Below are 21,412 nucleotides of genomic sequence, written 5' to 3' on the forward strand. Positions count from 1 at the left end.
AAAGTTCGTGGTGTGGGGAAGGGAGTGGTTTTTGCTGAGCCAAAGCGTGCTCTCGGTTGCACCACAGCGTTTTGGAATGACGCCGGTGGTGGCGATGGAGCCAAGTCCGCAGCCACGCCAAGGATGAAGGCTGGGCTTGGGTTCTTCCTCCTCTTTCACAGAAGTTTGGGAGGGATTTGGAAGTGGCTGGAAATCCTCTGCCTGGAGAGGGATGGGCAGCTCGCAGTTTCATTTGGAAAGTAAAGCTCAGGAAGGCTTCCCTTTTCCTCTTGCAGGGGTTTAAGAAAACTTTCTGTGCAGTCAAAAGGGTGCCTGAGTATTTTTTCAGGCACGGCACAGGGAACAGTGTTGGGGCACGGGCTACGAAGCGGGGTCCTGCATGGGTCATGGCTTTTTCACTGAAGACTTTGAGCAGCATTAAAAATTCAGCAGGGGCAGGTGATTTATATTCCGAGAGCGATCCCGCTGTGCTGCTTGCAAGGTGTATCAGTATGCAAAATACAGCTCCGGCTCCTCGTTCCTGCATGCCCTTTCTGCCTGTAAATAGGTTTTATGTCAGCGTGTGTGTCTGGAGATGGATTATTTGAGCCGGACGGGGGTTGGATATTTTCTGTACAGAGGGTGGTGGTCGCACAGCAGGTGGAAATCTGTGATGCTGGTCCTCGGTCGTCTTCACGAGGAGTACTGCTGGGGGTCAGACGTATGGGTATGCGATACTGGTTCCTTTTCAAGCTCCCTCCAGCCGTGGCACAGCCTCCGACAGACAGTTTGTTAAATCCCAAGGTCTTTTCCACACACTTTAGTGTAGCAGGTGGACGGGGTAGGGCTGTGACTCGGCAGCGGCATGGTGCTTGGAGTCCTCCGCGGCAGCACCCGTCGTGGTGCGGTGAGCGGGACCTCTGGGCAGGGAAAAGCTGTTTGCCCACGGTGAGCAGCTCTAGGGCTGTGCTCCTTGCTGGTGCCTTGTAAGAAGCATATTTGTTCCCCAGCGTTACCTCTCAAGCCCTCAGATGAAAGTTGAATCATCTGACTTACTCTTTGTAGCGTAATTTTTTTCCCAAGCCCAACACTCCGTTGGTACGATGATGTCCAGAAAGCAGCTCTAAGAGAAACCTCTTTCCACTCCTGCAACTGCAGAGATCGCAGAGGCTTCTGTTCAGTCTGTAGTTGGAAGCGATACCCATTGGAAGAAGCACAGTTTGCTAAAATTTGGGGATTTCTATCTGTTAGTGCTGATTATGCGTGTTCCATGCAGCTCGGGAGATCGTGTCCATTCCAGTGGCCATGACCCAAGTCTAAACCTTGATGGAGGGATGGAGATTGTTCCTTTATCTGATTGCAGATGAGGAAATACATTTCTTAAAATAATTAATGGTCCCTGGAGAGTATCTTGCTATTAACATCTCTGTGTGAGTGTGAAAGCCTTCAGTCTATAAATACACAGTAGTTTCCTCCTCAGAGTCGATAGGGAGAACATCCCGGGTCTGCAGCAGGATTTGTGTCCCGCAGAACACATCGGGAGGACGTGATGGGGCAGGACTGCGCTGGGTCAGGCCGTGCGTCAGGAGCCCGGCGAAGCAGGATGGGGAGCCAAAGATCACATTTCACTGGAAAGTTTTCCTTTTTATTGCAGTTTCTCGACGGGGACGATTTCAAAACCCAACCGAGCGGTAGCGAAAATAAGAAGAAAAAAAAAAAAAAAGCCCAGCCCTACGAGCTCACCTCGGACCGACGTTGGGTGGTGTTAACTGCCGGCTTGCCGGAGGTTTGTGGCGTTGTCATTAGGGTTGTGTTAACTGCAGGAGCTGCCGTGGAGCAGGGAGAGGGGAGGTGGTGTGAGCTACAGCCTGTCCGGCTCGGGCAGGCAGCGTCTGCCTGTACTTGCCACCATTCCTGCCTGCTGGCTGCCGCACGTCTGGGTGTGTGTAGGAGCCTGCTGCAGCAACATTAACCATTACCTTAGGGAAAGGTAATTATTCGTGAAGAAATCCTACCCTGTTAACGAGGAACTGTGCGTAACTGCCGCTCTGAAACGCTTGTTTGATCTTTGCTTCCCATGCTGCCGCCGCGCCGGCATCGGGCTCCCCGTCCTCCCAAACGCGGTGAGTCCGGCCCCGTGGCAAGCATCCCTGTCACTGCATCGGGGTCAGGGACAAACGAGATTGTGGCAGATAAAAATACAAACCTCGAGTGTTTTTCATCCCCCTCTCTGTGCTTTAGCCATCTACGGTGTGGTGCAGGGGAGCAGGAGGGCACCTCCAGCTCTGCACCGGGGGTTTCCCCAACACTGGGGGAAGGCTGGACCCTCCCAAAGAGCCCCTTCCTCCTCGTCCTTGGAGGGGCTTTAAACCTGGCTCAGCTCCCCCAGCTCGGAGGCACGCACTGGGGTCTAAGCGGCTCTCATCTGGGAGGCTGCTGGCCCCGCAATCCATCCTTTTCCATGCATCTTTCACTTGTCCCCATCAGTTCCCTGTTACGTGCAGCCCTTTTTGGGGACCATCGCCTTGCCTCGTCTTCAGTCAGAGCCTCGTGTAAGCAGCCATCCCTGCTGAACAGGACCTCTAGATTTTGCTGCCTGCCAATATATTTGATGCAAGGGCCATCGAAACGCAGAAATATAAAACTCCCGTTGAGCTTATTAATGACCGTATGGTGACTTTCTGCTTGCTTTTGGGAAACAGCTTAATGTCCCTAAGCTGGTCCCAGCACAGGTCTTGGGGACCCTCCAAAGCATGATTTTTGGGGGTCCGCGTGCTGTAACAGAGGTGTCTGAGCTGCTTCCAGCATCACCTGGGAATTACAGCCCCGCGGTGATGGGGACATGTTGCTGTGTTAGTCAACTGGTCCTCCAGTCACCCCATCCTCCCTTACGTCATTCTTTCCTTGCAACCCAGGCTATCCATAGTATAAATATGTGACCTGGGCTCGCAAATTATGTGTCGTTTCAATGGTCTGAAATGCTTTGCTTTTCTATTTGACCATTTCCATTTGGTCGTTGGGTCGCCCAGAGGTTTATGATGAAGCTACCAGTAAATTGTATATTATAAGCCCACTGATGTCCCATAAGAAGCTGGAGACTGTACCAGGTGCCCTTGAGAACAGTAAATCTTTGGAAAATGTATTGATTCCCAATCCTGGCTTTGCACTCTGGATGAACTTTGTCCTCACAAAATAATAGAAGGTGGTTTTTCTTTACTAGCCAGCTGGCCTTCAAATGAGCTACTCGTAACACCATTGCAAGCTCTAATCCAAGTAAACATGGAAAAGATGGTTTACAAGCTGGGCAGAGAAGCCGTATCAGTTTGTAATGAAGTTTAATACTTAGCAGCATATTCTCAAATATTGTCCTTCGATAACGCAATTGGGTTTTGACTGCTTGTTTTAAGATCAATGTTTTATGCTCTTCAGATCATGCACATGATGGTTTTGGTTGTTTGCATGAACTGCAAGGGAACAAAATAGCAAAACAGGATTAGAGGAGTGATTTGGGGAAAACATTGATTAATATAATCAGATTTTAATTACAATCTGTCTGCTTTTACACGGGACTAAGTTTATCGTAGAGGATGCCAGGAGGGGAGACAGAGCTCATGGTCACATCTCTGTGGTCCCATATGAAGCTGGTTTGCAGTTTGTTTTTTAATAGGTGCTCCTCATTGTGCAGCCTTTAGCTTTTCCTACCTAAAACTACCTGAGAAGTAGGTAAGGATCAAGAGGCATGGCGTGGCCCTTAGGATTTCAGGGCAGGGAACTCTCTCCTTCCTTTCAGGCAACTCTTCGCTTTGTCTTTTCCCTAAGGGCCCTTCATAGGTTGGAAATTGGGAAGTAACTGGGGTAGGATGGGCACATCCAGGGGATTTCACAGCCTTAATGATGCTGCAGCAGCTTTTTCTGCTGGACATCTGCTCCTAGTTGGTCTGGGGACAAGGGCTTCTGCGAGATCAACCCTGGGCTTTAATGAGCCCTTCTCTCCAAGCCTTGGTATTTTTGATATAGGGGATATGAGTTCCCTTTTGCAAAGGGAGAATTCAGAGGAAACTTTTTTTTGTTGTTTGTTTATTTATTTATTTACCTGGAATACTTCTGTCCCTGCGGATCGCCTTGTGCACCTTATGTGCTTCCAACAGCTCGTGCGAGTGCCCGTCGTGTGAAACACCGCTGCGCTGGTGGAGCGCAGAGGAGCGCCAACAATATTTAAGAGTCTAAAATAAATACTCCCCTGGAGTAACTGCTGTCGGGGTGTTTCTCGGGCAGCGCTTGCCCCTTGCCCAGCACACTCACCCTTCATCTTACCGTTCCCCCAGGCAAGTCCCTTAAAGCTCTTGCCCTCTTTCTGTGATTCCAGGGAGTTTTCCACGCTCGGAAGCTGTTCCCGTGCACCCCTCAAGGAGCCGGCGGGTCCGAGCCTTTCCCGGGGTAAAAATGGACTGAAAGAGGAGCTTCACCAGACCGCGGCTGCCAGCGCCCTTTGCCTGGACCCTGATGGACTCCGAGGCAGGACTGCATTACCATGGTGATGATCTTAACCAAAACTCGGGAAAACAAAGGTGCTGACTCCATAACATGCAGGACTGAGCTGGTAAGCTTTGTGAAATCTTTGTTCAGAACTATTTTGCTGCCAAGAGCTTTGCCGTAGCTTTATAATTGGGTTTTTTTTGTGCCGCAGGGCTGGATCTTAAAATGGTTTATAGCACTGATTTCTACTGAGCTGCATTAATATCTAAGGAGAAGGTGATTATTAAATGATTGGACTGCTGTGGCTGTTGCATATGTGAATTTCAGTAAGCATGCAATGGAATAAACAGTACAAAAAAAATAAAATCAATGCCATGAATAACATGGGCGAGAAGTTGCTTCATCAACAGTGAACAGATGCTCGTCATTAATAGAAGGATGAGCAAGTGGGGAGCAGGATTAAGTGGGAGATGGCGAAGGGCAGTGTTGTATTTAACAGTCTTGCTGGCAGCCTGGAGAGATGCAAATCCAACCGTGCCGAATAAGCAGGCAGCAAGAAAAAATAACAAATCAGGGGCAGCAAACAGACTGGATGATGCTGCAAGGGGCGAGCGAGGCCGTGGGGCTGAGCATTCCTACGGTAGTGAGAAATGAGGGGCAACACGGTGTCTGGGGGCTGCGTCGGAGCAAGCGAGGGTGGGGAGCAGGAGGAGGAGATGTAGGATGGTGGAGAGCCTCCTAGAAAGCCCAGAGCAAGGCTGGTTGTGGACGTTTGCTCCTCTGTCCTCCAGGAGATGGTCATAGTCCAAGAAGAAATTAGACCGAAAAGCTATTCCTCGCAGGGTGCGCTGAGCGTCTCAGATAAGGGCGTGCAGGAACACAGCAGGAAGCATCTGGCAGGGCTAGCCATAAATGGGCAATCTGAGCATGAAAGAAATAAAAATGCCTAAGTTTGTTGAGGATGACAAACTGTCCGGCCAGGCTTCCCAGGCAGATAACACAGTGTGCCGGGGCAAAGGCAGGCTGCCCTGGCAGTGTGTGGCGGCAGAGAAGGTGAGCAAGCCAGAGGCACCATTAAATCCTGCCTTAAAAGGGTGAAATTTGGGAAGGAAGGCTATGGATATATTAGAAAAATATCCTTGCTTTAGTGTTGGCTCCTGCTGGGAAGGCAGCATCTCCTGCAGCTGCTGTTCCTTGGGGGATGAGAGGGGAGCCTGAGCATCCGACGCCGGCTCTGCCCCAGGAGGTGTGTGGGGCAGGTGGAGGGGAACTTGCTGCAGAGAGGCAGATGAGAAGTACTTTTTTCTACTACTGCGGGAAGGGACAGGCGCCCGGGCTGTCCGACGGCAGGCAGCAGAGGTGCAGAGCTGTAACGTGAAACTTTGCCCCGGCGTGTTTGCTGAGTGCCTCCCGCAGCTCCGGGGCTGGGTTGATAGTGCAGTGATAGTCCTGGTTGCACAAGTTGAATAGCTGGGTTGTCCGGGCTGTTCAATTGGGGCAGATGTTCACAAGAAGACTGATTCACCAAAGAAAGCAAGAGTTTTTCCATTCGCTTCATGAGAAAGGCCAAAAAGCAAAACCTAAAGGAACTAAATGTCTGAGCAGTGGGGCAGCATCACCTACCAACACCCAGTGGGCTCATTTGGTTCAGTTCCCATTTGGTGTTAAGACAAGACTCTTACAAAATGGCAATTATACTCAGTATGGGACATCTGTCACCTACAGATGTTCCTGTCTCTCCTGCGTTTGCAGGCAGTAGCTGGTCTCTGGGGCTGGCACACAGATGGGTGCTGGCACAACCACTGCCTCCTCTGGGGCTTGTTCCACTTCCATCTTTGCTCCATTTTGGCCACTTTTTGAAGACAGCTGCCTGTCCTCACTGTCTCCCGATTAGTGCTACCTACTGCTTCATAAGATGGGGCTTGACAGATGGACATATCCTAACTTCACCTAGAAAAGTGGCACATGCTCCAAAGAAGGTGACCTACCCTTATTTCCCTTCTCCACATCTGCACCCCATCGTTGCTTTCTGCCTTCACCTCCCTCTACATTCAATATTTGCAATATTCTGTATATGAGATGGGATCCTTTTGTTGGATTGCTCTGTACAGTCAGGTGCCAGTATTTGGTACATTATTGTAATGTGCACAGGCAACGTGTAAAACATGGATCAGGAGAGAAGATGTGAATGTGGTGGCCTAAATGCCAGATAAAACGCAGCTATGACAGCTCAGATGAATGTGGAGGTCATGCTGGTGCTTCCCTCAGATGATATAAAGCCTTGGTCAGATGGGATGCTGTTGCCAGGAAAGACGCTTCAGAAGCAGAATATGGATATTTTGGGGGATAATAAAAGAACAATTAGTATGAAAGTGTATTTTCGCATAGCTGAAATGGCATGTAGCTGCAGATGACATATTGATTTATTGTATATAAAACTGTCCATGCCCATTTTTAGAAGTCTGATGCTGTCTGTTACACTGTCAAGAGGAAAATTCTTGGGAAAAAAGACTGTAAAAAGCAACCGGAATTATTTTTTGCCCATACAGTGGCGATTCCCCCTGTTTTTAGTGCAAATCAGCAGAACCCAAACGCGGTCTCCCCAGGAGTGCTGGGGTGAGAGCTTCTTGCCTTAGAAACACATTATATGTTTTAAAAAATACTAAATAGCCGCTTTGTACCTAGATGGGAGGCTTTAGTGGGCTTGGATGGGGCTCAGATACCATTGCTGCTGCTTTTCTTGCCCAAGCCAGAATCACTGCTGAATTGCAGCTCCTGGTTGAGTTTTTCCGGTGTTTTGGGTCCCGGGGCTGGGGACCTCGCTGCAGCTATTCCAGTGGGTAAGGACTAGCTGCAGGACCCACGATCTGCAAGCCTGGGCCTCGACACCAACTCTGCACAGTGTTTACATAAATTTGATGACACTGAGGGAAGGTGACTGGGTCTGTCCCCCGGTCCCTGCCGAAACGGGACCGTCGCGGGCACCCATGGCTCTCCTCCCCGCCGGGTGCCACGTGGCTTTGCCAAGGCTGGAGGCAGGGTGGTATCTGGTGCCACGGTCGCGTCTGTGAGAAGTGAATAGTTTTTCTGGTTGTTTGCAGCACACTCCAAAGATGAGTCAAGGACCTACCCTCTTCTCTTGTGGCATGATGGGTAAGTAACAGAAACTTCCGTCTGTATTTACTCCACCTCCGCTCCCGCTTCCTTATAGCAGTGAGCGGGAAGATGTCCTGACTGGCTGGATCTCTGCAAAAAATGCTCCCCTGCAGACCCCGTGATGGGCATCCACCCGCCTGCCACACACAGTGGGGATGGAGGGGCACCCACCCCACCACGCGCTAGTGGTGGCCATCACGCCCATGCCACCCTCGTTCCCAGAGGTGGTTATCCTGTCCCATTGCCATTGCTGAGTGAATTGCTTATCTCCTTACCCTTCCCTTTGATATATCTGCTTATTTTTTAGAGTAACTCATACAGTTGAGTTTATAAGCATTTTGGGTCTGAGACTGTGTTTGAGTATCTGGTCCATGACCATGGCTCTTGACTGTTTGCACGATGCAAGTAATAAATATGAGTATTATCACTAAAATGTTCTACCACTTGGCACAGAGTGTTTGGACAGGCCTCAAACAATAAGGAAAATGTCTTTTTTTTCCTTTGACAATAGCCATGATATAGGATGTTTAATACCTTTTATGTCAGAACTTGCTATCAATTTTTATGCTGAACAGCCACCAAAATCGATGGGGGATTGGTGCCTTTGCTGGCAGTGTTGAAAAACTGATAGTGCTTGAGGATGTGCTGTTACATTGTGCTTTTTGGGTTTTGTAGGGGGGAGCCAGTCACTAGGCGAAGACTCAAAACCCAATTAAAATTGTAGGTCAAGTTTGAGCCAAGCTACTTGCTATGAAAGCCAATACTTTACAGACAAAGAGGCTGCCCCTTTTCTTCATGGACACAACTCTCATTAGTGTTAATGGGAGCCGAGCACGTGTATTGACAGGAGATATTTCCCAAGCTCTCTGATAACTCTAGTCGTTGGGGGGCGGGGGAAGATGGAAAGCATCTGGACTTCAAAGTCAAGAAGGGGTAGAGACAGCCTGTTCCCTTTCTTTTGCCTGTCAAATGTGAGTGAGGAACAAAGAAACCCAATCAGATGGTTTTGTCTTGTGCTGTGGCATTGGCAGGCTCTTCAACAGATATGAAGAGTCTATGCCTAATTGAAAAGCAGCTTGTCTTTAAGAGCTTTTACAAAGCCTTCTGCATCTTGGTAGCGCTGCGCTGGTCTTCCTTGGCTGCCAAATTATCCTCTTCTGAGGGAACCGAATGTCACCTCCTTGATTACACCTTGCCGTGTAATGGTCTTCCTCATGTTCAGTCAAGAGGAGCCAGTCGCTCCAGCAGGCAAGGGCATCACTTGGCTTGGGTTTAATTTTAGTCACGTCTCCCAAGAGTTCTTGATATCTCCAGATGTGGGCCGTGATCACAGACTAATCCAGTGTCAAAACTTGCTTGACCTTTTAAATAAGTCCTATGGTTATAAAGGTACCGAATGCAAAACTGGGGGAATATTTCAGGTCAAAGGGCCAAGTCCCTGTCGATGGAAAGCGCTGAGATAAATAAACCCCGTGAAGTTTGGACTGGCAGCGCAGCCAGCGGGAGGAAAAGATTCATAGTCCCATGTACAATGTTGGGGGGATGGAAGGAAGTTGGCTGAATTTTCTGGGTTTTTAGCCAGAAGAGGCTGAGGATCTTAGCACAGGGTCTTCCCGGTTGCCTTTGCAGGTGAGGGCAGCTATGGGGCAGGAAGGCAGCTCGTGGCTGGTCCCAGTGGCAGTGGGACAGTGGGGCAGAGGGAAGCCCAGCCTTGGCCAGGCTGCCAGGGAGAGCATCATCCAAACCCTGGAGCTTCCCATGGGCATCGGCTCAGGAGCGTTTGTCTCCAGGAAGAAGGAAGAAGTTGGGTCAGAGCTCCAAGGGGTGCGTAATGCACCATGACTAAGAAACCCAGCTGGCCCAAGATGGCAAGGCTGGGATCTTGCTTACCCGTGGCATAATGTGGGGAAAAAGGGTAAACTGAAGCCCATGCATCTTAGCTGTACATACCTCATAAGTACTAAACACCGCAAGAATCTGAAAATCGATTATAGATTGTAATATTATTCAATATATGAGTAAACGTTATTAAAGACTTGACATGTCCGGTGATGCAATGTTAGATCCGCTTCTCAAGGTGACCTAAATAATCTTTTGATTTTTTAGATTTATAAGAAATACTCCTGCCAGTGTGATGATAATATTTCTAAAAAGATTGGGTTTTATCTTTATATAGTCCTTTGCTGGGAGGAAGGTTAAAGGTGAAATGCCTAAAACTATGAATCCAACAGTTTCTTTTTTCCCTTCTCCTTGATGGGTCCTTGAAACACCTGGGAGTATAAGGATTGTCCTGATGTTGGATAGGAATTCTTTATCCTCTTTTCCTTTTCCTTCAGCTGCCAGTCTCCATCGTACATCCCCAGTGAAAATATCGGTGACTGCTAGAGAAAGAAGGTGGCATATTAGAAAGTTGGGGAATTACTTTTGACTTCCTATATTGAAATTTTTCTGTCTTTGGGTGGATGGCAGAAGAAAATTCACAGTATTTTAACAAGGCGTTGGTGGCATCGCCTAACCTTTCCCTACCAGGTGTATCAGCAGCTCTTGACGTCTAAATGGGGAGCACCACAGGCTGCACTAGTCCAGCCTTCTAAGAGAAACTCAGTGGGCACATGCCGATAGCCATGGCCTCGTGTTTTCTGTGTTAGCAAGAAATTATCTCTGAGGCAAGCTGCAGGCAGGGTTTTATTGAGGCTGTGACGAGGTGCTTGCGAGTGCAGAGTCCTGGTGCAGCAGGCGTTGCATGCGCAGCCCTTCTTGTAAAAGGGAGGAGGAGGAGGATGGGTTTGAGCCCATCGGGGACAGATCCTGCGTGCATCCTCTGTGAGGTGAAAAAGCGACAGTTTCTTGCTTTTCCCCTTGGAAAGCACCTTTAGAATTTGTCCTCGTAGAGCGCTGCGGCAGATGGACGAAGCTCGTCAGTTCTTCGGCGTGGTTTGGCAACGCCACCGGTCCGAGAGGCGAGTGTGCCGGGGAGGGGTTTGCAGCTTTGGGTCTCGTCTTTGCACAACTCTTACCTGGAAGTGGCTTTTCACCCTGCACGGGTGACGGAGGAAAGCCAAGAAGCCAGAAGAAAGGCCAGGCCAACTGGGGTGATGCCCCTTGATCGCATCCCAAAAGCACCTGCAGGGCTTGCACACCTCCTGTTTCTGAACCGGGAATTCTTGGGATTTCGGGGTTGGTTGTTTTTTTGTTTTTGTTTGTTTGTTTTTTGTTTTTTTTTTTTGTTTTGTTTTGGTTTGGTTTTGGTTTTTTTTTTGGGGGGTGGAGGGGGTTGTTTTTTTTTTTTTTTTTTGGAAAGTCCATCAGCATAGAGCAGCATCTTGGTGCATCTTCAAGCACAGTCAACCTGCAAAGAGAAAAAGCCACGCAGGAAAACCCGTCGAGGCATAGCTGGAGCGGGGAGACCTCGCCAAAGGATTGCGTTGAGGAGCAGGGCACGTTTCGCCATCAAGGTGGGGAATTTCCCTCCCCCATGCAGGCTGTTGGCACGAGGAGCCTGCAGCTCGCTGGCGTGTTTATTCTCCAGCGGTAGGTTTGGGGGCTGTTGTTTTCATTTCCCATGGAAGCACAGCTCCGCGCATCGTGGGAAGGCTCTATGGCACTGCCATCAGCTAATTACAACCATTAAATTTGTTCCACATTTAGAAATCATCTCTCGAACATAAACAGGGGGCAGTGGAAAATGCAGGCTGCCTTTTCCCCTGTGCATGGGGACCGGGAGACTGAAATTCGACTTGAACAACATGTGAAAAAAGGGAATTGGATGCGCACCAGTGTGAAGAGAAATGTTTGGGTTAGGATCCAAACACAATTTATCTGCCAAAAAGGAGAAGAAAAATTGATTGAAACCCCTAATTGCTTTACAAGTTGCTGTAATAAATTATGTATTAATGTAAATTATTTCACGGGAAAAGAACGTAGAGGAAACTTGAGCAGAAGGATCATGCATTATGTATAAAAAGGAACTGTAAAAATATTATAGCAGCACATTTGTGTCGCTGTAGTTAAAGTTGTGTCAGCGTTTTGGTTTTACACCCTTCTCTGTGGTTATGAATGTGGCCATTAAAATTTACTCTGTGTCACCAGAGGAGCACAGCAGTCATTTAAAAAGCCCGAGACCATCCTGAAGTTGCAAGGTGCCAGACTCCTGCAAAACCTGGAGCTCAGCATTTGGAAACCTGGCTGCGATGCTCAGAGGATGGAGCCCCTTCTCTGTGGGGCTCTGCAAAGCTCTCGGGGGGTGTCTGGAGGACAACACCCATCTCCTCGATTTTGGGACGTGACTTCGGCCCGCGAGTGACTCGTGCCCTGGACCGCTGGGCTCATCTGATGCGGTGACGCTCGCGTGGGAGAACAGATGGACGTTGTTAAGGGTTCATGTTCACTCTTAAAAGTGAACGTCTTGGGTTTGCCCAAAAGGAAATTTAGGAATAGATAGCGGAGCCGATAGCGCTTGAGCATGCTGTCGATGATCCCAGGGCGGGTTGGGCCGTGCTTGCACGCAAGTGGCTCCTGGCTTGTCTCTGAAAATAGGAGAGGGGTGGAAAATAAACCAGGTGAGGATGGCCCAGCAGCCAGAACAGGGGACATGCTGGGGCTCGCTGGGGCTTTGGAAAGTAGAAATACTTTAGGTTTGGGTCCCCCTGAGGCTGGGTAGCCTGGGAGCTTGCAGCCGTAACCTGAATTTCTTGCTGTTTCATGCGTGGTTTCAGGAGGGCTCAAGCTCCTGCTGCCGTGGCCAGAGAGGGCAGGACAAGAAATTCGGTCCTCCCCAGGCTGCTGATAACAACCCTCTGTGTCCTGGGAGCTGGAAAGCTATTTCACAACCAAAGAGATGCCAGAAAATTCACTTTGTGTAGCTTCACCCTGGAAATACAGATTTACAGATCAAAATGTCTCAAAAGAAATTTGCTGGACGTGCTCATTAAATGACTTGAAGTGTTCGTTTTTGCAGTTTTAAGTTAAAATCCAGAAGTAAGGTGCTAAACACACTAACAGCAAAGAAGGACCTGTTTTACCCAGGGGAAGAGCCCCTACGTGCCACACTTACATCATGCTCAGGTTGTAAATGTTCTCCTATTGTTTTTCCAATAGGCAGAGGATTGTTTTCTGGTGAAGCAGCTCACTGGCAAACTGAGGGATTCTCATGGTGGGTTTTATCCCGGAACAAATTACTGCCTCAGGGTAAACCAAGCTGAGGTTTGTAATTTAAGAAAATTAATACACACTTAACTGCAGCAGTATTAATGGCTCCACTGCAATTATCGTTATCAGCGTGCTCAGGATGTGAATCTTAGTCCTAAAAAATTGAACAGAAAATCAGCCGCTTTTCCTCAATAAGGCTTTCCTTAGTCCTTTAATTACACCCTCAGCCCTTAGACTACCCCATTTTCGACTTGTTTTGGGGTGAACAGTTTTCTGTTTGCACTGAAAAAAAACATTTTCTGGGTTATCCAGTAGCTTGGGGCCCGTCAGTGGTGCTTGGGGGGTTTGGGGGGGGGTGGGGTGTCAGGCTGTGCCAGGGTCTTCTCCCTGCTCTGCCAAAAAAACAGCTCCCCCAGTGCAAGGGGAAAAGCAAATAACCCCAGGCTGGTGCTGGGGATAACAGTGCAATTACCATTTTCTTTGCAAGGTTTGGAAGATTTATAGCTGTTTGTGCCGAAGCAGGGGTGAAAGAGGAAGGTGTCCCGTATCCTCCTCACCAAGGCCTTTTGTACACTGTGACTTCTCCGGCTGGAGGATTGTGGCAGCTTGCCATGAAAAATCAGCTTCTATTTCTGTTTCTTTTGTCTGCTGACCTGACCCAAGAAATCTCTCTGCTGGCAGCATAACAGAGAAGGAAAATAATAAAGATCTAAACGTAGATCTAGTTGTTTAGTGCAAATTTCTCACTTTTCATTGTGTTTATTAAAATGAGGACAGCAACAGTTAAAATGGCATGTGGTTATTGAGGGCAGAGCCAGGCTGTTTGTGGCTGGAGCTGTTATGGCAGCAGTTGGATGCAGGGAGAAATGGGGAAACTGGCCAAGAGGGGCATAAGGGGCCCCAAATCTGACCTCCTGACTTGAAACCGAGCCTTGGTCGGAAGCGTTCTGCACCGTTGCATCTTCCCTATCAGGCTGGTACCTACAGCTGCGGGCTGAGTACGGCTTTTAATTCATCTGTCAGTTGCCTGAGTGGAAAAACCCCAAAACCCCTAAAAAAATATTACATGATTTAGATACGATCATGTGAAACGTCACAGCGACGGTTAGCTAGCACGGTTCGCCTCTGTTTGCAGCAGCCGACGACAAAAACAGTCACCAGGGAAGGTCTGTGGGGTGATGACTTTTTTCCACTGCAGCAGGCGATGGGGTTGTCCTACCATGGTTTTCCTGTTGAGCGTCAACAGCAGAGAGCCCCGTTCACCCGTGCAGCCTGCGCCGGGGAGCCAGACCTTGATGATACTTTGCTTTCTTCTTTTATTGTCAACGGGACCGTGTGTGGGAATGAGATCATCACCCTTAATCCTCTCTTTCGACACGATCAGCGGTGGGATTTCTGAGTACAGCTGTGGCCGGGTTTGCCGTCTTCCTACACGGAGCTGCCCAGAGCCATATACATTTCAGCCCGCGGACTTTGGAGGTGCAGGTTTCTTGGAGCTTTAGCCAAGCACTGCAAAAGCCATCTGACAAAGGGAATGTCTTTCTGCCGACCCCGAAACCACACAACAGGTCACCGCCCTCTTTCGCCGTGCTGCGTTGGAAGGCTGTTAATGCAAGCCAAATTTGTAGGAGGAACAAATTCCCATGTAAACAAGCTGAACTAAAGATAGAGGGAGAAAATATTAGAGAAGTGTTTTTTTTTTTTTTTTTTTTTTTAAAAAGTGAACCTATTAAATTATTTGTTCCTTTAAATATGCTTCAGCATTATGCTTGTTACAGAAATGCACACAATTGGCTGTGCTAGGTACAACCGGGATTTTCAAGGCAACCCCGAAGAGATGCTAACCCCAAGTTGCTGCAGGAAAGTAGGAGGGTGCGGGTACCCAGTTTCTGTAGCACCTTCCCGATCCGTGAGGGTACCCGGGCAGGGGGTCACCTGGGCCAGAGCACCCAGGTGGCCCCAGATTTGGGGGACCGAGGGGAGATGGACAGTGAGCCTCACAACAGGGACCTAAGGGCAGCATCTGGCAAAGAACCGCCGGAGGTTTATCCTGCATCTATTGTAGCATCAGCCATCTTAGAGCTTATTATGGGCACCAGCTTTTGACAGACAGTATCTTTGGGTTGGTTTGGGAGAGATGCTCAGAGCCTTACTGGGAATAAGTTGGTTTCATGGGAGCAGTGCTGTTTTAGCAGTGGCTGAGAGCAGGACAACCCGATGGGTGTTGGGAAGGGTTTGGGTTTCCCATAGGCTCTGATGACCTTGATGGGGTTTCTGTGCTACGACAGGCAACTCGATGCCTGGGGGGCACTCCCTTTCCTGTTGGGACCGTCCCAACTGCTATCTCATCTCCTTTCTGGTGTTTTGTCTCCCGAGGTCCCTCTCGCCCCAGCAGTGCTACAGCTTTGTGCTCTTCACTTCCAGTTTTTGAGAACCTCTCTGGAAATTATTGATTGTGGAGCCCAGGACAAACTGCATGCATCTGAGACATGATTTAGCATAGAGATAAGGCAATGGCCATACCATTTTATATTGCTGAATTTCCCTTAGCTAGCGAAATCTGTATATTCAAAGGCATGTTTTTATCTTCTTCTAGCAGTTTTGCTCCTGCTGTGATTATCACTTTATCTCTCTCTCTCCATCTACACTGCAGCAATCGCTCTGCTGGCAGTTCGGAAAACCATATTCCAAGAGTTAATTAATTTGTACAGGAAAACATCCCATATGCTACTTTTTTTGTTTATGGATGTAGAAAGTGAATTGCAGAATTAATTAACGCTAATGCCTGTGCATGTGTTTTTTTTGGTTTTTTTTTTTTTTTTTTTTACTCCTTTCTGAACCAGAAAATGACAGATGGAGAGATCTCAGCAGGAAATGTCCACTTCAGCTCGAGCAGCCGGGCGCCAGCATCTGGGACTGCTTGTCGGACAAGGGCGAGGAGGGCTCGCGTTGGCCGAGGGAGACGGCCAGTACCTGCTCCGTCACCAACCTGATCAAAGACCTCAGCCTCAGCGACCCCCACGGCAACCCCTCAGCCCCCCCCAGCAAGCGCCAGTGCCGCTCGCTCTCATTTTCGGACGAAATGTCGATCTGCGGGACCTCGTGGAGACCCTTGGGCTCAAAGGTTTGGACGCCGGTGGAGAAACGGCGGTGTTACAGCGGGGGGAGCGTGCAACGCTACTCCAACGGCTTTGCCACCATGCAGAGGAGCTCGAGCTTCAGCCTGCCCTCACGGTCCAACCCGCTCTCCTGCGAGCATCCCGCCCTCAGCAGCCGGCTGGGGTGCCAGCCGAGGAAATCGGTCACCGGCGGGCACGGGGGAGACCGGGCGGACATGCAGAGGTCCCTCTCCTGCTCGCAAGACCGCTTCTCCTCCTCGGAGTACTGCCCGCCCTCGGCAAGCAGCACGCCCGCCTCCACGCCGGAGCTGAGCCGACGGGCCGGTGGGCTCTCCCGAAGCCGCTCGCAGCCCTGCGTCCTCAACGACAAAAAGGTCGGGGTCAAGCGGCGGAGGCCGGAGGAGGTTCAGGAGCAACGGCCCTCGCTGGATCTCGCCAAGATGACCCAGGTAAGAGGCGGCGGTGCCATCCCCCGCGAGGGCTCCACGGCGAGGTGGTGCTGCTCTCCGCTTTGCTAAAAGTCCCGTAGCATCCTCCCGAGGATGGGCCCGCGGGGCGACGCGGGTGTTGCAGGGAAGCGCATCCTTCCGTCCGAACGGAAAACCCATTCCCCTCCAAACCGATTTAAGAAGTCCCCGCGTTTCTGTTCCGCGCTGGGTTTGGCACACCGAGCCCGCCGTGCCGTCGTCGTTTCCTCCTGGCACAGGTTTCGGGCAGGGTTATGTTAAACCCCACGTTTCTGAGTTCAAGAGAGAGGGGCCCCTGGCCTGCCGTGGCGAGGTGAAAGCAGCACCCCGAGGCACCTAGCCCTGGCTCGGTCAAGAGCCGAATTCATACCTCTACGGGCTTTACTTGCGCTTAGCCTCTGTAATTTTCCACTCTGGAGATGTTATCATGTTTCATTTTCAGTTGCAAACGCAGAGCGCAACCTCTCTCTTCAATCTGCCACACAAATCCAGATAACAGATCTGAAGTGCGAACCAGGGAGGATTTTGCTCCCGGGTCCTCTCCCTGCAAGACCAAGTCACTGGACTTTAGCGAGAGCCGAAGCGAGAGGCTGCATCGAAGGACAATGCGAGCCGCGTTTCCGTTTCGCACTCATAGCACTGCTTTTTATTCTTAGGATTTCTCTCTTAAAATTTCTTTTTTTTTTTTTTTTTCCTGATTTTCTTTGTACAGCCACGGCCGGCAGAGCCCGCCCGGTGCAAGGCATCGCCTTGTTGTTCGCAGGGAAACTGTTGGCAGCAATTTATCGGGTGGGATGGAGAAACAGCCGTGGGGTTTCTCCCCTTGCTGTTCCCCAGCGGGGTGACATCCGATGCTGTGCATGTGTTCTCCCCTCTTACAAGAATGCGATGTTTTATGGCGCTTTACGCTTGGCAGCACAGAGGGTGATTGAAGGAGTGCAGTGGTGTTGAAGGAAGAGATTGGTTTTTCCTCCTCCTGAGGAGCTTAGATGATAAAAAGGATGAGGGAATCATATTTGAGTGATTGGGTGAAAAATGTGAGGGATCGCTCTTGTCTTTTGATGAACCACACCAGAAATGTTTAATATGCTAAGCTTATTTTATTAGCTAATAAGGTGGACAGGCAGTAAAAACAACTTACACATGTTATTATATTTTACTAGCCGCAAGTTGGAATAGCACAACTGCCCCATCCTAATTCTCTCTGCAGAAGCAGCCGCTGGTTGTTTCACCCCTATGTGCGGTGCAGGATGTCCTGCAAGCCTGGGCAGGAGTTTCCCAGCAAACCTAAGCCTGCAAAAGACCCAAATTAGCTCAAAAGCAGCCATGGGGAGGGGAGGGGACAAGGGTGACTGTCCCCAAATCGGTCGGGGAGCAATGCATGGTGATGACTGTGTCACCCCAGCTTGCTCAGAATGCGGCTTCACTGCTTCTCCCGGGAAGTTTCTCGCTTTCAAACCGGCACATTAAAACTGCTGATGACCACAGCTTTCCTTGAGGTTCCGTTAATAACCCACCGGCGTGGGAGGAGGTCACGGAGGGGCTGTGGACCAGGCTGAAAGCCCACGGTGCAGAGCGGCTGGGGAAAGAGGGGGAAGGATGCGGCCCTGAGCAGGCGCTGGGGCTGGAAAACGGGCTGCTCCTCTTCCTGCGTGCCCAGCAGCAGCCGAGGAAATCCTCCTCACCCACATTTCCTCCTCTGACGGCACTCTCTGGGGCCGCATTTGGAAATGCAAAGCCTAACTGGCACTTATACTTCCCACGGGGGTTTGCACAGACACGCAGGCCTGTGTGCAAAGGTTGGGGAGGAGCCGTGCAAAGGGTGGTGTTTGTGTGCCACGGGGGTTTGTGGCATCTGGGCGGTTTGGCCTGGAAGCACAATAGTAGGGCGTGCGGTTGTGTGGGTGCACAGGTGGCAAAATGCCCACAGAGCTGGTGTGCACAGGCCACCGAGCCCCTCGGCTCGGTTGCCCACTGCGGGGTCTGCTTGCCGTGACCGGTGGTTTGGTCTTGGAAGGCTGAGCGTGCCCATCGTGGCCCTCCGGGCAAGCTGCTCAGCACCTCGGGAGGAGACGGAGGCGATCGTCAAGACCTTTCGGGGTGAAACCAAAATGTTGAGTGAGTTGCGAAGCCTTGGTACGATGCACGTGCGCCCCAGCTGTATCTGCTGGAGGGCTCACGGCTGAAGAAAGGGGAGAGATCAAAGGGCCGGGGACTGTTTTCATGCGCCTGGCTGTTCGGAGAGCCTGCGCGATGGTTACGATCTCCGAGAGGTGCTCGCGCCCCGGTGAGCTGGGCCTTTTGGAAGTGCTAGGAGGGCAGAGCAGAAGTCGTCTGCTCTTCTTTGCTCATCGCTTCATGCCCAGCCAGCTCGCGGGGGCACCAAACGAGAGCACAGGGGAGGGGGGCTGCAGCTGTGACAGGCTCCCAGGCTTTGATACCTCATTAAAAGAATTAATGAGTTTATCTTTGCAAATGCCAGTGAAGCCTTTTTCTTTCCTTTTTTTTTTTTTTTCCAAAGGTTCCTTGCGATTTTCTGCCCTTTAATTACCAGCCTTTGCAAACAAAGGGCACGGAGACAGTGTGTCAGGTAGAGCAGACCCCCAACAGATCGCGCTGGTGGGGGTGCCGCCCCAGCATCGTGTCCAGCTGGTTTTGCTGCCAGTTCTCTGCTCTGCAGACTTTGTGGAATAAAAGGCTCATGCCGGGGCCTGAAAAGCCTCTTTTTGTAGCTGTTCTTCCAGCCTTGTGAGCCTGTGGAGCTCCCTTGGTGCCCATCAGGGGTTTAGCACTGGCTGAAGCTCATCTCAAGCCCTTCCAGGTCCCTGCTGAGGTCTGTGTGAGGCTTTTCAGGCATGGCATGGCTGTGTGCTTGGCTCAGTCTGTTCTCCAAGGAGCTGGACTGCAGGCTGGCATTGCATCCTGCACCTCTTAACACAGCTCTTTGGGATGGCCTTGGCCCCAGCGAAACACTTGAGTCTAAACAAGAGCAACCCCGACGGCTGAGTCCCCACACTGGCTCCTGTGTTGGATGGCTGTCCACCCCACGTCCCCACGGCGGGGACCCAGTGGGGGACGGGGGTGCCCCCAACATGGGTGGAGGACATGGCTAAAGGATCTAACAAATCTCAGCAGCTGGCTGTCAGACATCTGTGTGGGACTTGTGTATTGGGAGCTAAGAAATTGGTAAAGAAGGACTGACACAAGCCCACCTAAGACCCAGCTTCAGGAGGATGAAGGCACCGCGAAGCCCAGCAGGTTGCCCTCCTCAAATATTCTCAGGGATCCCAAGAGCCTTGGATCCTGGCTGGAAACCACTCTGGATCACCTGGAGCTGGGCCACCAGCTCCCACAGACGATGCACTTAGAGGGGATCTTGCTTTCTGTCCTTGCAAGGGCTAGACACTTCCCCTCTGCAGCTTCGGGGGGGTCACCTCTTCCCAAATCCCTGACCATTTCCAAGCCATTCTTAAATCCTGCTTGCCAGGTTAAGCCATAGTGAGCCTCAAATTTTTCAGCTGTCAGTGGAACCGTGGAAGGGAAGCAGTAAACAGAAACAGGCTGAGAAATGGGGGACAGCACGAAGAAATGCTTGCAGTTACGAAACAGCCAGGTTGCTAAAAGCAGCAGCATGTCACTGAAGCGGATGTGTTCGGTAACTGAGTTTTGGGAGAAGGGCTGCGGGCTGTGTGGCAGTAGCTGTTCAGAGGTGCAGACCCTCCTCTCCCACGCAGTGCTCCTGGTGATGTTTGGGGTTTCTGCAGGAGGTCAGCAGCCCCGGGAAGGGTGCCTGCAGGTGCTTTTTGTGCTGAGGTAGCAGGCTCACGCGATGGGTAGGGAAGGAGGAGAGTGTCCAGGCTCTGGTTTCCACCTTTTGGGAGGAAAAGGTCTGATGGGTGGCTCAGAGCCACGACGGTGGGCAAGGAGCCGCACACAGTGCAGTCCTTGACTCCCTCCTTGGTCCCTCCCCAGCCTTTCATCCCAGCCCTGTGCAGGACAAGGGGACATGATGAGGAGACAGCAGGACCTTGAGGGTTGAAGGAGAGCTCACGGCTGGGCTGGATCAGCGTTTTCCATCATCTCTGTCCTTCAGCTGCTCCCTTGAGGCTCCAGTGAGGCTCTGAGGACACAGACAGACCCCTTCACCCAGAGGCGTGAGGCACACACACACGTTTCCCTTGCAGTAGATGTGCCTGAAATTGCTGGCTTACAACTGCGGAGTCAACTAATTTAATTATCCCAACGGGACCAACTGAGCGCTTCATCAGTTAGGCTAAGCCTATCCAATAAGCTTTGCAAAACCCAGCTGGATCAGGTGGCAAATCTGACGAAAATATTTTGCCAGGTGGGATCCCTGGGGCAGCGGCGAGCTGCTGACCGTGCCCACGGGGCACCACAGCCTGGCAGAGGCACCGCGGCTCCCGGCACAGCACCGACCTTCCTTGCCCTCCGAGGACGCTGTGGGGCAAAGCTAGCTTCTCTATCACATCAGACCAAGGGGGAAAGTTTGTCGGCTGGGAAAAAAAAGGATTTGGCTGGGGAGACCCTGAGGGGTCAGCGGGAGCTTCCCTTTCTCTCCGGTGGATGCTGAGCCCAGGCACACATTTAGAATTTGGTTAGCCATGGCTTTGGCACGGGCAGGTCACCCAAGGATGTCAAAAACCTAATCATTTGTAAGTCAGAAAAGCAGCTCCCTCCGTGTTCCTGGAAAACCTTCAGCTTGAGGAATAGTTGTGTTTTCTCTGGCTACTGTCCTCCACATCAAAAGATCCCCCAAAGCGAGAAAGCAACTCCTGAGCACCCTGTGTTACTCAGCTACCCTCAAGCATGAGTTTAGACAAAAATAGTTGCTGGGGTGGTTCATCCTCTGCCAAAACTGATACTATAAAGAAAGGGTCTCAAAATCCTGTTGCTGTGAGGCACGAGCACTGCAGGGACGGGGAAGGGATTGCCTGGGTGCATCATTTCCCCCTGTGCTGATGGCAGGGAGAGTGATGGGCACCCCATCTCCCATCCCCTCCTTGCCCACCGGTCCAGACTGGTGGCCGGGGCTACCTGCACAACCAA

General features: G+C 50.8%; 1 protein-coding gene across 5 annotated transcripts in view; it reads left to right on the forward strand.

Moving 5' to 3' along the window:
- FAM53B (family with sequence similarity 53 member B) overlaps window positions 1–21,412 on the forward strand; it is a 53,659-nt gene that overhangs the window by 13,917 nt on the left and 18,330 nt on the right. For 2 of the 5 annotated variants that reach the window (XM_042786417.1, XM_032988514.2), the window contains exons 2-5: window positions 1,634–1,765; window positions 4,346–4,579; window positions 7,557–7,608; window positions 15,603–16,327. In XM_042786417.1, coding sequence (XP_042642351.1) covers window positions 4,511–4,579; window positions 7,557–7,608; window positions 15,603–16,327 — 846 coding nt within the window. In that variant the 5' untranslated portion in view covers window positions 1,634–1,765; window positions 4,346–4,510. Of the gene's footprint in view, window positions 1–1,633; window positions 1,766–1,948; window positions 1,970–4,345; window positions 4,580–7,556; window positions 7,609–15,602; window positions 16,328–21,412 lie in introns of those variants that run through there. The other 3 variants (XM_042786429.1, XM_042786425.1, XM_042786432.1) reach the window with 2 other exon arrangements.

Source organism: Tyto alba, unplaced genomic scaffold (assembly GCF_018691265.1).
Source record: "Tyto alba isolate M040663 unplaced genomic scaffold, T.alba_DEE_v4.0 Super-Scaffold_1, whole genome shotgun sequence".
Classification (NCBI taxonomy): Eukaryota; Metazoa; Chordata; class Aves; order Strigiformes; family Tytonidae; genus Tyto; species Tyto alba.